This window comes from Orbicella faveolata, unplaced genomic scaffold, assembly GCF_042242905.1.
Source record: "Orbicella faveolata isolate gen_17 unplaced genomic scaffold, um_ofav_v1 contig_47, whole genome shotgun sequence".
In the NCBI taxonomy this organism is placed as follows: domain Eukaryota; kingdom Metazoa; phylum Cnidaria; class Anthozoa; order Scleractinia; family Merulinidae; genus Orbicella; species Orbicella faveolata.
Genome location: NW_028301577.1, coordinates 12,894,430 through 12,912,145, shown reverse-complemented (window position 1 = coordinate 12,912,145; position 17,716 = coordinate 12,894,430). Strand labels below are relative to the sequence as shown.

At 41.8% G+C, this 17,716-nt stretch overlaps 1 protein-coding gene across 6 annotated transcripts in view; it reads left to right on the top strand.

Moving 5' to 3' along the window:
• The window catches only part of LOC110058896 (uncharacterized), a 125,278-nt gene that overhangs the window by 39,635 nt on the left and 67,927 nt on the right, over positions 1 to 17,716 (top strand). For 4 of the 6 annotated variants that reach the window (XM_089279394.1, XM_089279395.1, XM_089279396.1 and 1 more), the window contains 11 exons: positions 43 to 126; positions 695 to 837; positions 1,210 to 1,399; positions 1,791 to 2,105; positions 2,350 to 2,628; positions 3,167 to 3,493; positions 4,488 to 4,826; positions 5,354 to 5,464; positions 5,700 to 5,906; positions 6,147 to 6,341; positions 8,973 to 15,860. In XM_089279394.1, coding sequence (XP_089135520.1) covers positions 43 to 126; positions 695 to 837; positions 1,210 to 1,399; positions 1,791 to 2,105; positions 2,350 to 2,628; positions 3,167 to 3,493; positions 4,488 to 4,826; positions 5,354 to 5,464; positions 5,700 to 5,906; positions 6,147 to 6,341; positions 8,973 to 15,860 — 9,078 coding nt within the window. Of the gene's footprint in view, positions 1 to 42; positions 127 to 694; positions 838 to 1,209; positions 1,400 to 1,790; positions 2,106 to 2,349; positions 2,629 to 3,166; positions 3,494 to 4,487; positions 4,827 to 5,353; positions 5,465 to 5,699; positions 5,907 to 6,146; positions 6,342 to 7,259; positions 7,523 to 8,972; positions 15,861 to 17,716 lie in introns of those variants that run through there. The other 2 variants (XM_020765566.2, XM_089279398.1) reach the window with 2 other exon arrangements.

Genomic DNA, 17,716 nt, shown 5'->3' with positions numbered 1-17,716 from the left:
AACAAGTAAGGTTGTAATTGTTTTCTCTGTCTTTCGTTGTAGCACTTTGTTGACGACGTAAAAGACCACGAACGAGACTTGAAGGAAGTGAACCAGAGTGGAGAAGACTTTCTACACGAAGCCAAGGTGACTGTTTTTTTTTAAATTTACTTTTAAAATACCGCTTCCAAGTCCAATCTTTGATTGTAGACCCATGCATATCATAGCAGCTGATCAGCTCTGCGTCAAATTAACTTGGAAACGCAAACATTTCAATTTATGCGTTTTGTGATTGTATTTATTCTGAAGCTTAAAATGATATTCTTAGGTTATAACCTTAGAATTAGAAGGACTGTCAAACTAAACAAAAATATTTGCTGAACAGCTTACTGCTGTATACGCGAGTTTATGGCTGTTTCGATGTCTTGTCGGACTGTGTACAGTTCCCTATTTCTTGCGCCAAAAATTCGTTCCTTCGTTAGGCTCGGTTGTGAAGCCGCCGCCATCTTGGACCAAACTACGCTGGGAACGGGGAGGGGGACGGGTAATGTCAAAAAAGTATCTGATTAAGTTTAACTCGTACTGTGAGAACGAGAATTGAAATCTTAATCAGTAAATTACCCAAATAACATACAAATTCGGCCTTCCAGTACCTTCTGTGCATGTTATGAGGGTAAAGAGAACCTAATTGATTGGAACTTTATTTTGCTTGAAGGTCTTCCACGCAGAACTCGAACGATCTGTAGCCACGTTAGAATCCGCAGATGTCAAGTCGCCGACTCAAGTTATATCAGACCCGAATGAAAAGTCCTGGGTACTAGAGAACAAGCTTGCAGATATCAATGAACGTTACAACAGGTAAATAATGTTACAAATATTCTTGTTTTTAACATTTTAATGTTGCTTTAATTCTGCAGGCCTATCGAATGTGCTGAAATGCGAAATGACTTGGCTGACATGTCACGCATTCCCCTTTTGTTAATTCTTTGTCACACATTCCATTTGTGCTACATCTGCTATGAACTGTATTTTCCACTTTTTGTTTTCTAACGTGTGGTCACGCATCCTACTCTTGTTTTATCCCACGGCCTGTATCGCATTCCACGCATTCCTAGGTCACGTATCCCTCTGGTGTTACATCTCCTATCATGCATTGCTTAGTTACTAATTTCTTACTAGCATCATTCGACAGTTTTCTTGTATTCAAGAGCGTTATCTATTTCCTTGCAGGCTTCTGTTGCTACTCAGTGAACAAGGAACTATCTTGGACCGCTCGTGGCGTCAGTTACGTGAATACGACAGTCAAGCTTCACAGGTGCTACCTTGGTTGAACAGTGTAGAGAACACACTAGCAAGATACATGGCACAGCCTCTGAAACCTGATCCAACCGCTATTAAACAGCAAATCAGCGATCTTCAGGTAACCAGAAATAAGGCAGCCTTTGTGCAGAGGTCCTCGATTTTCTTTCACGCGGAATAAGTAGAAATAAAGAGACACGGTTGAATATTAAAAAAAAGAAATAGTTTGGGTACCAGTTACTGTAGTTTATAAAAAAAAAAAGGTAATGAAATAGAGGATTGTGACGGTAATAAGGTGTGGCTCAGAAGTTGAACTTTAGGGCTTGGTCGAGACCTCCTGATTACAACAGCAGTATCTTAACATTTGAGCAATGCTGTCACTTGAAGAAGAAGACAACGGAAATGAAACAGAATTAGAAGCCTTTACTTAAGTTGAACAGATCAAAATTTACCAGAATTGAAAAAGGTTTTACTCTTGTTATAAATCTAATTTGTGTTTGTTCTCTTGTTAGACGCTGCAAACAGACGTGAATTCACATCAGGCGGAGATCGTAGCTGTCAGCGTGCTCGGTCACAGCGTGGAAGGGTTAATTCGCGTCCCCGAGTTTGAGCGAAAAAAGTCGATTAATCAGCGATACGATGAGCTGTGTGCGAACATCTCTGTGTACCAGGCCAAGCTGCAGTCCGCACTCACTAACTCACAGAACTTCAAGGATGGATTAGAAGTCGCTATCAAGGCGCTGACTGAACTCAAGAAACAACTGGATAAACTGCCACCCGTGTCACGCAATCTCATTGAACTTAGAAACCAGGCGCAACAATTCAAGGTAATGTGACAAACACTACGCACGCTCTGCTTGATCGGAAACTGTTTTGTATAACTGGATGACGAGCTATAAAAAAAAATCCGAGAGAGGAAAAAAATGGTGGGGAAAATCCTGGGGGCGAGATGCGCCTTTTTTTCCCCCAGGATTTCACGCGGCCATTTTTTCCTCGCGGTTTATTTATTAAGCGAAAGAAGGAGTACCCGTTAGTCGTAGGCTAAAGATAATTGGATTCTTTTGTTTTCAGATTCTTCAAGTGGAAGTGAATCGCCATGGCACGTCAGTGGAAGCTCTAAACGAGATGTTCCACTCACAGAAGAAGAAACACAAAGAATCCAAACTGAAACAACTCAACAAACTATGGGCTGAAGTGATGGAAAGATCCGACAAGCGAAAGGAAGAATTGAAGAGTGTGTTCATTATGATCGCAAAAGATTTCGAACGCTGGGAACTGGGAATGATCAAGAGACTTGATTCCGGTGAACTGGTGACTAGTGATATACTCGTGTTCGAAGAGAAGCTACAGGTGAGTGGCATTCGGTTTTATTTCTTTAATGTTCAAACTGTGAATTCTCTTTATTAACAGCCATGCATTTCATTCATCGCTAGCTCTGAGAATTAAAAGATGCATTATTTATTTAATGTTCCTTGGTTGACTGGTGTCTTTTCTCTTGTAACATGTATCCTTGAAATTGTGCTGACATTTGGAAGAGAAAGTGGAATTTGCAAAACGTTACATCGTTCGTGACGCGTGGAAGGACTCGGCACGTTTTCCACGCCACAAACTTGCCTTTCCAAATAATGTTTGCCTCGTGTCCACGTGACCAAAGTCACGTGGACACGGGGAAATGGGGTGACCTTACTGCATTCCTGTGGGAGGATTTTTTTGGTCTTTCAAAAGTACACTGACGGTTTTTAAAAGATACGACATTGATCTTTATCTTTATCGGGGATCGGTTTTGACTGATTTGTCAACGCTTGTTAAAAGAATGTCACGTAATGCTATATTTCAATAACTCCTACAAACGCTTGCAAGTAATGCTTTACTGTTTTTTGTTTATTAGCATTTCCAAGATGAAGTGGAGAAGATGCGACCAGCTTTCCAATCTGTGAATCAAGGAGGTCACGAGCTGATCAATCTGGAGAAGAACAAACAGCAGTCCATCATTCTGGAAACGTTAGATCGCGTCAACAAGAACTGGCAGGCTTTGGCCATTAAACTGCTAAACACCACGGCTAAGTTTGATGAATTACAGGAGCAATCAGAGAAGTTTTACTCAGTCTACAAAAACGTCACTGTCTGGTTGGACAACATTGAAGTGAGGCTTGTCTCCATACCCCCTGTGGGTCTCGACCCTGATGTGCTCAGCTCACAGATGAAAGAACAGAAGGTAATACGAAGGTTATGACGGCATTGGGGAAGGGGGTAAATTATTGGGAAAATGTTGCAGGAAATTGAAAAAATTGAATTTAAAATTTGATAAAGGGTTGGGTCAGACAGGGATAATCTCGAGCTATTTTTAGAATGCAGCTACCGAATGATACGTAAAGCAAAGGACAGTACGCCTTAAATGCCAGATACTCACTTCTTATATCATTGGGCCTAGCTGGATATTCAACTTATTCCATCTATTCTTCTATATTCCTATTCCGATTTATTCCATCACCAATGCTCCAAATATTCACAAGGGTATTAAAGTAAGTCACCGCTCCTGAGTCCACAACAACGGTTTATTTCTACTACTGTAAACAACTAAAAGAATTTACAAGATTATAATTATAAATAAATAAATAAACAGTAAAGTACATACAGTAGTGGGACACCCAAAATAACTAAAACGCTAAACTAGTTAGGTGACCGTAATTATAATAATTAAAAATGTGAGAGTCAGGAAAGAGGCACAACAAATACATTGGTACACATAAATATTATAAACTTGGTACAAGAGTAAATATACAAAACAAAACAAAGTAAATAGATATAAACCATCAAAATATCAGTAAAGAGTAACAGAGACTAATGAAATGCGAAGTTAGTTCTTTTTTAAATTGATTAGAAGTACAACACTTGAATCTTTCATCGAGTTCATTCCATAATTTAGGTCAATTAAATCGAATATTAAATTTGCCATAATTTGTTCGAATTTTTGAATTTTTTCTTCTTGGAGAGTAAGCGTCGCCATTTGACACCAGGACTGTGTGGGTAACCCAGTGTGAGCTATGATTGGATAGTGGGTGCCGTTTAGTGGTAAGCACTCATCATTTACAGCTTGCGCTAGTTACCCACACATCCTATCTCTGAATGGGAATGTACAGCTTCCTTGCAGTTTCAAGAAGCCGGACGAATTTCCCAGTTGTAATGGGGTGTTTGACTCTATATTGCAGGCGTTACAGAACGAAGCCGTGCAGTACAAGGCTCAAATCGATCTCCTTGTGGGACTGGGAAAGGTCATCATCAGTATCACAGCCCAGCAGCCCAGTGACACGCCCCAGTGCCCTCTCGAGGAGGACTTAACATCAGTACGTACGCGGTACGATGAAGTGTGGAAGCGTTTGGAAACGCGCAATGTAACGTTAGAGACGACAGTGTTACAGATGGAGAAATACAGGAGACTGGTGAGGAATATAACTATTTTCCTGGGACGGACGGAGAAAAGACTGGGAAAGCTGGAACCTGTGGGGGGAGATACGGATACAATCAGGCGACAAATATCTGAACACAAGGTAAGATCCAGGGGCTGATGTGTGAAACACGTCTAAACGTTGCATTATTCGACCATCCGGTTAATATGTTTCCACGTAAACTGAAAAAGAGACAAACAAACAGACAGGCAGGCAGACAGACAGACAGACAGACAGACAGACAGACAGACACACCGACAGACCGACCGACAGACAGACACAGCCAGCTAGACAGACAGACAGACGACAGAGGCAAGGAGTACTTTTCCATCATGCAACTTTTGGGAAGGTAACGCTGCGTGACTATCATAATATGAAAAGTGAATTCTGAACTTATAACTGAGAGTTCACATGCCAGATTTTCGTTTGCCCTGCCTATTCCATGAATAAAGCGTAACGATACCTTTTTGATACCACGTAGACTAAGTTGAATTTGTTTTCGTTTCTTAACAGAACTTTGGTACATTTAAAGACATAGTTGCTTTCGCTTGGTTTTATGGTCTGATTATGAAAATCAAAACCTGATGATAATCTATGCTAACAGAACTGCTGTCGACTTGTTTTCTTAGACTCTTCAGAAAGAAATTGCCCAGAACAAGGGGGATGTGGCGCTGCTGTTGAAGGCGGGAAATGATTTGTTAGAAGGTCGCGAAGGAGCTGCTGGAAGCGACGAAATCCAGGCTAGTATTAACTCCCTTCTCTAGCATTGTTAACCTTGGCCAGTGCCCTTGTGTGTAGCAAGTTGTTGAATAAACTAAGGTTGCCCTAAATATTAGTCTAAAATCATTCCCAAACTATCGTATGTAAATGTTTTACTGTAAATTGTTACCACACTTTGATGCATTGCTCGTTAAGTCTAAACTACTTGTAGGTGGTATGTTGTGTTACTAACATGGCTTCTGGCCTTGCCTATAGGAGGAGATTGCTAGCGTTCGAGGTCGGATGGAGTTCATCGTGGTGGCGTCAAACGAGCGACAAAAGGAACTGGAGAGCACATGGAGTACAGTCAAGAATCTGGACGAGTCGGTCCAGTCTCTCACGGTCCAGATCAAACGACGGACTGGAGAAATCGAATCTCTCTTACAAGAGGAAGATCCCAAGAATCTGAGCAGGCGGGTCAAGGTAAGAGAGAAACTATGGTTGGGATTTTACCGTAACTGATGCATTTCGAGATTATTCAGCGGGGTAAAGTAAAATAGCTCAATTCTGATCACAAATTAGAGTACACTTTTTCAAGTTTGTCGTTTTTAACCCATCTCAATCTTTCCCAGTCTCAACAGTCCTTACCCCTTTTTATTGTTTTCATTTTAAGTCTCAAAACTCGGTCAATATCTCTTGACCATTTCCCTTGTCTTTCCAAAGGCTTTAGATCTCGAGGTGACCAGACTTAATTACCAGCTTGCGAACACGAATGAGACTGGACAGGAGGTGGTTCGCCATCTACAGGATACAGATCAAGACCCAAGTGTTGTTATAGACAAGGTGGACGGAGTCAACAACCAGTGGGACCAACTACAAACCAGATTTCTGGAGCTTAGAAATCGTGTTGGAGACAAGGTGAGTCCGGAAAGATTGTACGCATGCCCTCACGTGATAAGTCTCACTCTTCGTGTTTCGCGATTCACATTTCATGCGTCACGCTTACGCTTCACGCATCAGCCTTCACTTTTCACACTGCACACCTTCACGCTCCATTATGTGATCATTTGAGAGAAGCAGTTAGGTAGCCTGCATGCCAAGTGGTGTCTCATAGAAATAACGTGACAGTCACGCTGTTTGTGGAGCCTGGTGACGGTGAACTGCAGGATGAGGTAAATACCTTTTTGTACAGTTTAGTAAAATTCTACCTAACATCAGCTTGTAGCCATTTGGGTGACGCTCCCGACTTCTTGGTGCGAATCTTGAACATTCGAATCTTGAAGGATTGCTATGTAACGCATGCGTTCAGTGTAAAACACAGACTGCATAGTAACGCTAACTCTAACCCTTACCAAAAACTAACCTTAACCCCGTAAATTAACTCCGACTAACAATATGTGTAAAAATTAACAGTTAAGCTAAGCGTTGCCCTTAACACTAATTCGATCTGTTGTCTGCTTTCTCTCTGACCGGTTTCCCATGTTGGACGGTTTCCCATTTTGATTGAAGGCCTGGCATTCTTTTTGTTATACAAATCGTCGTTGAAATAGCCTCCAGGGATAGTCTTTGTTTTTTCTTTCGGTGGCGTTGAATCAAAGAATACAGCTTTATGATTTTAGAGTGGGGTGATTTCTCTTTTGTAGTTGCTTTGAATGCGGAAAGAATATTATAACCTCAAGACAGTGATAAATTTTCGAGAATTTACTTGTTAATTTGCCACATCCGCACGACTATATCAGACAGGTTTTGCTGTGACGTGTTAACCTTGGCAACTCGGCTTTCGGTCTTGAATTCATTTGTTTTATAATGTTATTTCAAGGGACTCTGAATTTCTGCCTATTGTGTTGGACCATCTCGAAAGCTTTGGCGACATTTTCGTCTCGTCATAGGTGACAGTTAATGAACAGTCTATATCGCGATACGACAGTTCTTCGTGAACAATTCGGGAGAATTTGGCGGCTCTCTTCCAATGCTAATCGCTTGCTGTCTCAAGGGTGAATGATTATTTGGCGACGGCGTGCGGACAGAACGTCCAAATGAATCCGATATCCTCCGCTGTTGCTCGAGTTTTTGGCTTCTTTAGGAAGCAAGGAAAAGATGTAAGTTGAACCTTTAACTTGTTCTCTGATTAAGACGCTGAAAGAGCAACGTATTTGTCCTAACTTTTTGAAATTCGTTGGTCTCATATCGTGTTAGTCTTCTTCCAATCTTTAGCTATCCTGTTTGATTTATTATTACTTGCAAATTGTTTGCTAGCTTAGCGTTTTGAAGCTTTAATTTGTTCGATTTAAGCAGAATGGGAAGATGTATTCTAACAACGTGGCAAGGCTCCTTCGAGTGGAATTATAACTTTGAATGCATGAGTTGTTTTCTGTTGGTGTAAATGCAAATTTGGTCATAACGGACTAAAACGGATTTTTATGCGACTCTGTCACTCACGAAAATTTAAAGTTCGTGTATCAGTTCAACAAGACGAATTCTTGCACATTGTGCTGGAAATTTCGCCTAGTTCAGAACCAAAGATGCTATATATCGCGAGCGATATAGTTCAAGGAAATTTGAAAAACCAAACGCAAATTGAATATTTGATTGACGTGGCCTTCCACACAATGTGAAGTGGCATTTAACAGATTCTTATTGGTGGATATACACGCTCAGTTCGACGACAAAATCAAATGACTCGACGAGTCTCGTGATGTCTAGTTGATCATATGAAAAAACTGCTTTCTTTCAAATATTTCTTTAGATTTCTTAGTCATAAATCTTAGGTACAAAATTCAACATTAAAGGCAACTAGTTTTTTGGAAACTTGTTTTGAAATTTTAGCTCGAAACGCGGGAATCCCAAATAGCGATCGATGGTGGTTTTGTTTGCTGTTTATTGAAGGTTGTTTTTTCTTCTGGTGGTTCTTTGGCTCTTAGAAATCAAGGACGATATCAGCCCCATCAGTATTGCTTGTGAAAAATACGTGCTCACGGACTCGTAAATTTACATTGAGAGATTAATTTAATCTAGGAAAAGGATGTAAAACATGTTGTTACCTAGGATAGTGTTTTTACTAACTTCCGAGGATCTTGGCGTGGCGCTCTGACATTTTCATTATATTTAAACCCATACCATTTCTTAGGAAATGTTCGTAAAATATAATTCTAGATGATTTATTCGCTCTCGGAGGATTTATCGCCTTGCTTGTGAATGTTTAATTGGGCCCCGCCCACCTTAACGGGTTTCCAAAGAATTTCGTATTTTATTTTGGCAACTGATTGACAAGTACCTTCAATGTTGAGAACGTATTCTCAACAACAATTATCGCAGCATTTGCTCTTTTGCTTGTTATTAAAAAACCCCATCTACATGTAAATTTAATTAATAGCTCTAGACAAAGCTGATTAAATAGTTCGTCCCCTCACCAACCGAGGAACCAAGCAAGAATGTAGAACTCAGGAATGCAGGAGGCGCTCTATCAGCTGTCAAGTGCGTACCTTAACGAGCGCTGTTGGGAGCTTTTCGTACGTTTATGACATGCATGATATTTCCTTGTATCTTTAGGAAGATGAGCCTCAGGGAGACGGCGATTCTACCGTACCATTTAAGGTCACAACAGTAAAAAAGAGTCAGATTGAAGGATTCGAGGTTCCCAAATCAGTTAAATCGGAGCCACAAGTCGTAGAAACTCACGAAAGGTCAAGATTCAAAGGAGAGCTATCTGCTAGACCGTTTGAATTAGGAACGTCTGCTTTAAGAACCGCTGATGGTGATAAAACTATTGAGGACAAGTCTCCTTTTGGAGTTACCACAGTGAAAAAGGGCACTATAGAAAGCTTTAAAATTCCAGTCCCCCACAAACTCGAACAAGAGACTAAACAAGGCGAGAAAGGTGCTGTAGTAAGTAAATCAGTGTTCGAGTGGGGAAGACCGCTTCTTGGAGGATCATCTGATGAAGAAGATTACAGCGAAGAAGATGAAGATGAGACTGGGGAGGACAGTGGTAGACAACCTCTCGTGCAGGAATCAGCGGCACCTGTTTACTTGGAGAAAGAACCAAGTGAGGTGAGTATTCCTTTGCAGCGTTCAGTAAGAAAGATAGTGAAGCCCGAAGAAGTTATCGAGGAATACGTTGATGAAGAAGGTCGCCAGGTGAAGAGGATTTCTAAAGTAACGACCACCAAGACAATAACCAAGTCAGAGCGTCGTTTACCCGCCCAGAAGATGGATGTTGATGTCCCTTCAGAGCCAGGAGAAGACTTAGAGGAGTACACAGACGAAAATGGTCAGCGAGTAAGAAGAGTTGTACGGACTTCTTTTACCACTACTCCCAAGACGGTGTTGCGAGATGGGGCGGTGAAAGTTGTCCTGAAACCAGGAGATCATGGTCAACGCGAGCTTAGAGAAGGACCCGAGCAAACTGAAAGAATTCACACGTTTACCTCAGACGACGGTCGTCGCACACAAAAGCTCACCAAAACCACATTGACGACTCGGTTGAAAAGAACTGTACAACCTGTGACTGTCCAGTTGCCGTCACCAGCATCATATCCTATACATGAGGATAATCAGCCACCCATGGATCAAGACGAAAATTTTAATCTTGCAAGAGTAGAAAGAAATGTTTCTTACCCAGAGTGGCTCGAAACCGTCAAAGAAAAACCTTCAACACCAAAGGAGATTTCTCTCTCATCGATACAGGTAGAACCACTTCAACCCGTTTTACCGACAGTGCATATCCCTGAGAGACCGGACATCGTCGAAGAACTGTCGGCAACCGTTGTTGAAAGGCACCGGCCTGTAATATCCCTCCTGGATCTTGAAGAGGACAAAGAAAGCCCAGAAATTCGCGATCGTAAACGAATACAACCTCCAGAGGGTCCGTCCGGGATATCTGAGATACCACGAAAACGGGCGCACAAGGAACCATCACCTACGCCCCCCACGGAACGCGATGCGGACCCTCAAGTGGAAATAGACGATGTACAGGAAGAAGATGAAACATCAGAGGATGATGAAGCCGACGAGTTTAATGAAGAGATTGTGGTACTTGAGGTTAAAAGGCACCCACGGGTTCCCAAATGGTTTGTTGTTGTGCCTGACAAACCTGAAGAACCTCTCAAAGCGGATGGTTTAGATTATCCAAAAAGAATTACCAGCTCTGTGTCCCAGGTTAAAGAAAGGCCTGAAATAAAAGAAGATGCGTCTTTTATCAACATCGAAAGAAAAGTAACAATCCCTGTTCTAAGCTCGTCCTTTGAAAACGAGGCACCAATGGAGGTTGATGAAGTCAAGGACGATCCACATCAAACTGTTAAGAAAGAAGCTCGACAAATTGAACCCGTCGAGGTAACATTTCCTGTAGTACCATCAGAAGATGAATCGCCGGAAGACGTCGAAGAGTATATTGACGAAAATGGTGTTCGAATAAAGAGAATTGTGAGGCGAACCATTACAACAACAACCATTAAAAGGGAAGATCAAGGTATTGAACGGATGGAGATCAGGTCTCCAGTAGTACCCTCAGAAGAGGAGTCACCAGAAGAAAGTGAAGAGTATATTGATGAAAATGGTGTTCGGGTGAAGAGAATGGTGATTACCAGGGCTAGGATGAAATTTCCTGTGGCACCATCAGAACAGGAATCCCCAGAAGAAGTCGAGGAATATGTTGATGAAAATGGTGTTCGTGTGAGAAGAATTGTGAGGCGAACCATTACAACAAGAAGTATAATTCGTACATCTGTTGATGAAACAAACGACGGTCCAGGTGCAAGGATGTTTGAGTCAGCGGCGCCTGTTTACCTTGACTCTGATGATGTTGTTCCTTCAGTGCAAACACGTGAAGTTGTCCTTCCTGAATGGATGGAAGAGAGTGAACCAGCATCGGAAGAACCGAGACAACCTACAGAGGACATTTCCTTCGTAATTCTGCCGTCCCAGCCAAGAGAACCTCAGTCAAAAGGAGACCTTGACCGCGAGGACGTAATGGAGAGAGTTACCTCGACAACTTTGAGTAGGGAAATAATTATGCCTGAAATCGAGGGAATGGAAGACGAATCACCCGAAGAAGTTGAAGAGTATGTTGATGAGAACGGCGCTCGGGTGAGGCGGATTGTCAGGAGAACCATCATGACAACCAGTATCAAAAGAGAAAGTCAAGGGATTGAACCAGTGGAGGTTAAATTTCCTATTGCATCATCAGAAGGTGAAAGTCCAGAGGAAGTCGAGGAGTATATTGATGAGAATGGTGTTCGGGTGAGAAGAATTGTAAAACGAACCATTACAACGGCAACTATCAAAAGAGAAGGCGCTGAGATTAGACCAGTGGAAGTTAAATTTCCTGTAACGCCATCTGGACACGAGTCACCAGAAGAAGTCGAAGAATATATTGACGAAAATGGTGTTCGTGTGAGGAGAATTGTGAGGCGAACCATTACAACAAGTAGTGTAATCCGTACATCTGTTGATGAAGCGAAGGACGATGCAGGTACAAAGATGTTTGAGTCAGCAGCTCCTGTTTATCTTGACTCTGATGATGTTGTTCCTTCAGTGCAAACACGTGAAGTTGTTCTTCCTGAATGGATGGAGGAGAGTGAACCAGCATCAAAAGAACCTAGACAGGCTACAGAAGACATTTCTTGGTTAATTCTGCCTTCTCAGCCTAAAGAACCTGGGCCAAAAGAAGACCTTGACTCCGAGGACGTAATGGAGAGAGTTACCTCGACAACTTTGAATCGGGAAATAATTATGCCTGAAATCGAGGGAATGGAAGATGAATCACCCGAAGAAGTTGAAGAGTATGTTGATGAGAACGGCGCTCGGGTGAGGCGGATTGTCAGGAGAACCATCACGACAACCAGTATCAAAAGAGAAGGTCAAGGGACTGACCCAGGGGAAGTTAAATTTCCTGTTGCACCATCGGACGGTGAACGTCCAGAGGAAGTCGAGGAGTATATTGATGAGAATGGTGTTCGGGTGAGAAGAATTGTAAAACGAACCATTACAACCGCAACTATCAAAAGAGAAGGCCCGGGGATTGGACCAGTGGAAGTCAAATTTCCTGTTACACCATCCGAAGACGAGTCACCAGAAGAAGTCGAAGAATATATTGACGAAAATGGTGTTCGAGTGAGGAGAATTGTGAGGCGAACCATTACGACAAGAAGTATAATCCGTACATCTATTGATGAAACGAAGGATGATCCAGATACAAAGATGTTTGAGTCAGCAGCTCCTGTTTACCTTGACTCTGATGATGTTGTTCCTTCAGTGCAAACACGTGAAGTTGTCCTTCCTGAATGGATGGAGGAGAGTGAACCAGCATCAGAAGAACCGAGACAGCCTTCAGAAGACATTTCTTGGTTAATTCTGCCTTCTCAGCCTAAAGAACCTGGGTCAAAGGAAGACCTTGACTCCGAGGACGTAATGGAGAGAGTTACCTCGACAACTTTGAATCGGGAAATAATTATGCCTGAAATCGAGGGAATGGAAGATGAATCACCCGAAGAAGTTGAAGAGTATGTTGATGAGAACGGCGCTCGGGTGAGGCGGATTGTCAGGAGAACCATCACGACAACCAGTATCAAAAGAGAAGGTCAAGGGACTGAACCAGTACAAGTTATATTTCCTGTTGCACCATCAGACGGTGAAGGTCCAGAGGAAGTCGAGGAGTATATTGATGAGAATGGTGTTCGGGTGAGAAGAATTGTAAAACGAATCGTTACAACGGCAACTATCAAAAGAGAAGGCCCGGGGATTGGACCAGTGGAAGTCAAATTTCCTGTTACACCATCCGAAGACGAGTCACCAGAAGAAGTCGAAGAATATATTGACGAAAATGGTGTTGGAGTGAGAAGAATTGTGAGGCGAACCATTACAACAAGAAATATAATCCGTACATCTGTTGATGAAGCGAAGGATGATCCAGGTACAAAGATGTTTGAGTCAGCAGCTCCTGTTTACCTTACTTCTGATGATGTTGTTCCTTCAGTGCAAACACGTGAAGTTGTCCTTCCTGAATGGATGGAGGAGAGTGAACCAGCATCAGAAGAACCGAGACAGCCTCCAGAAGACATTTCTTTGTTAATTCTGCCTTCTCAGCCTAAAGAACTTGGTTCAAAAGAAGACCTTGACTCCGAGGACGTAATGGAGAGAGTTACCTCGACAACTTTGAATCGGGAAATAGTTATGCCTGAAATCGAGGGAATGGAAGATGAATCACCCGAAGAAGTTGAAGAGTATGTTGATGAGAACGGCGCTCGGGTGAGGCGGATTGTCAGGAGAACCATCACGACAACCAGTATCAAAAGAGAAGGTCAAGGGACTGACCCAGGGGAAGTTAAATTTCCTGTTGCACCATCGGACGGTGAACGTCCAGAGGAAGTCGAGGAGTATATTGATGAGAATGGTGTTCGGGTGAGAAGAATTGTAAAACGAATCGTTACAACGGCAACTACAAAAAGAGAAGGCGCTGAGATTAGACCAGTGGAAGTTAAATTTCCTTTAACACCATCTGAGGATGAATCACCAGAAAATTTCGAGGAATATATTGACGAAAATGGCGTTCGTGTGAGGAGAACTGTGAGGCGAGCTATTACAACAAGAAGTATAATCCGTACATCTGTTGATGAAGCAAAGGACGGTCCAGGTGCAAAGATGTTTGAGTCAGCTGCTCCTGTTTACCTTGACTCTGATGATGTTGTTCCTTCAGTGCAAACACGTGACGTTGTCCTTCCTGAATGGATGGAGGAGAGTGAACCAGCATCAGAAGAACCGAGACAGCCTACAGATGACATTTCTTTCTTAATTCTATCTTCTCAGCCTAAAAAACCTGGGTTAAAAGAAGACCTTGACTCCGAGGACGAAATGGAGAGAGTTACCTCGACAACTTTGAATCGGGAAATAGTTATGCCTGAAATCGAGGGAATGGAAGATGAATCACCCGAAGAAGTTGAAGAATTTGTTGATGAGAACGGCGCTCGGGTGAGGCGGATTGTCAGGAGAACCATCACCACAACCAGTATCAAAAGAGAAAGTCAAGAGACTGAACCAGTGGAGGTTAAATTTCCTGTTGCACCATCAGACGGTGAAAGTCCAGAGGAAGTCGAGGAGTATATTGATGAGAATGGTGTTCGGGTGAGAAGAATTGTTAAACGAATCGCTACAACGGCAACTATAAAAAGAGAAGGCGCCGAGATTGGATCAGTGGAAGTTAAATTTCCTTTAACACCATCTGAAGATGAATCACCAGAAGATTTCGAGGAATATATTGACGAAAATGGCGTTCGTGTGAGGAGAATTGAGAGGCGAACCATTACAACAAGAAGTGTAATCCGTACATCTGTTGATGAAGCAAAGGACGGTGCAGGTGCAAAGATGTTTGAGTTAGCAGCTCCTGTTTATTTTGACTCTGATAATGTTGTTCCTTCAGTGCAAACACGTGACGTTGTCCTTCCTGAATGGATGGAGGAGAGTGAACCAGCATCAGAAGAAGCTAGACAACCTACAGGAGACATTTCTTTCTTAATTGTGCCGTCGCAGCCAACAAAACCAGAGTTAAAGGAAGATCTTGACCACGATGACGTAATGGAGAGAGTTCCTTCGGCAACTTTGAATCGGGAAATAGTTATTCCTGAAATCGAGGGAATGGAAGATGAATCACCCGAAGAAGTTGAGGAGTATGTTGATGAGAACGGAGTTCGTGTTAGGCGGATTGTCAGGAGAACCATTACAACAACCAGTATCAAAAGAGAAGGTCAACGGACCGAACCAGCGGAAGTAAAATTTCCTGTTGCACTATCCGACGACGAGCCACAAGAGGAAGTTGAAGAGTATACTGATGAGAATGGCGTTCGTGTGAGACGAATCGTGAAACGAAGCATCACAACAACAACAAGAACAACTATTAGGAGACAAGGCCATGAACTAGAGCCAGCGGCGGTGGAATTTCCTGTACAAGACAGAGAAGGCATTTCTCCTGATGAATTGGTCGAAGAATATGTTGATGAAAATGGTGTTACAGTAAAGAGAATCGTAAAACGAACGACGACAACAACCGTGCAGCGAAGAGTCTTGTCTGAGGAAAGAGATAAGCCTGTTGGACTATACCAGGTAACCGAAGAAGTAGCTCCAAGGAAAGAAATAGAAAGTGTTGAGGCGATTACACCTGAAACTGTTCTTTTCACTCAGATGCAAGCAATATCTCCCAGAAGAGAGTCCATTCCATACGAAACAACAGTTGTACAACGTTACCTCGTTATCATCGAAACACTGTATCAGTATGTTTTAGAGCACAAGTCGATGATTTTTATCTACAGCTCGAGGTACATGCAGTTTAATTTTGTTCTGGAGAATTTCTTACAGTGGATGCTTGTCACGTTGAAGACGCTGAGCTGGATGAGGCCAGTCTCGTGGAAGGTGGATGAAATCAAAGACCAGCTGCAACAGATCAAGGTATTCCTGTCAGATGGAATGTGTGTAGATTTGCATGATGGCTGTCAATGCTGTTGAGAGAAATTGCATGACAATTGCATGCCAGGTAGAATTGCATCGTTTCTGCTTGTGACAGGAGACGTAGCGTACTGTTGACCATCGTTGTAGATGTGTGTTTTTATGAGGTGAAACCTTTTTTAAGAGACAGGAATTTGTGGTCGTCGCTTGCATGCTTAACGAGCAACGTAGTCTCTTATGGTGGCTCATTGTCACAGAAAAACAAGCAAAATAAGGACAGCAGATGGTACTCTAAAGCTGATAATCTGTAAATAACATAAATCACCAAATTGTAAAGAATGCGATCGATTGAACGTTCTTGACGAAATGATAAGCAATCGGGACCGTGTGGTTCCACTTTAAGAAATAACAAACTACCTCTCTCCACGAGGAGAGTTTTACCAGCATGAATCCAAGACTGACCTTCTTGTAATAAACATTTATTCCGTTCCTATTTTATATTGTCAATTAAATAACAAGATCTAAATGTTATAATAATAACAATAAAATAAAGCTGATCTATTACGTTATGTGTGCACCAAGCATTCTTTTGATATTGTTTTTATTTTTTTTGCACATCACACTGTGTCATTTTACATTTTGTCCACAGTGGCTGGTGTTTATTTAATCACATGTCATTGGCTGTCAGTGTCATCTTATTGTACCAATTAATGATTGGTTTTGGTGAAAGTGATCAGTAAATATGAACACGTTATGCACTTGTAACAGTACCCTGTACATCGCTTTGTGTTTTATTTCTGTTTAACCCAGTTTTTTTTCTTTTTCAGAGTAATAAGTTGTGTTAGTGATGTGTGTTTGAAAGGTTTTATGGATTGTTTGCTAGCCATATTGCTTCATCCACCTGCCGTTTGAGCTTCAAACTGACCTTCCCCTTGCTAACTTCACGTTCATCGTTCTTTCAGTGCAAGTGTTCTCTCAACATACCTCCTTTATGTATTGTCCTCTTCAAACATATTCATTTATACACGACACGTGCTTGTACGTTGATACTCTAATACATCATCTCTGGTTCCAACAGAATCGATTTTCTTTGTGTTCGTGCACCCATTCCTTCTTCGATCTGCACACTCCGTACTGTGTTCGTTAGTCTTGATCATTTACAAATTGTATGAGCATTGTTTGCACGTTGTACCCAAGTATCCATGGCATCAGCTGTAGTTTACGCGACCGTTCCACGTTTTCACTGTCCACCCATATGCACTTGTTTGCTCATTAAGCTTTGATAATCTCTTAACGTTCACATTGGGTTCATTTAGACTTAAAAGTCGACATATTTTCTCTTTATGCCTTTCTGTCGTCATTGTAAGAATCGTTCGTTAGCCTATTAACAACTGAACTAAATATGTTATTCTTCTAAAACATGTGAATTGTGTAATTATAGCTTTTAAACAGCTAATAATAATCTTTTGTTGTAACAAAAGGTGTTTCATCAGTCTAGCTATGCTCAATTGTTAGTTATTTACAAAATTTATCCTCTAATTTACCGAGTCAATTAAGTATTAATCTGCTAAATGCAAATAACAATTTAAACGGATAATTCAAACGTTGTCCTGTCGCAAATTGCAAATCGTTGTGAAGGAAGTTACGATGAGAAGTAGCTCGGGATCCTAACAGTTAAAAATGGTAATGATCCAATATTCATTTAAAAACAAACACGACTGACGCAGAAATCCTGACATACGTATTTACTTAACCTTTCCACTGCTGGAGTAAAACGTCACCCCCCAAAGAGTGGTTCTACCTCTCAAGTTTAGATGAAACCCAAGTGTGTGGCTATTCTTAGAGACCACAAGAAAGAT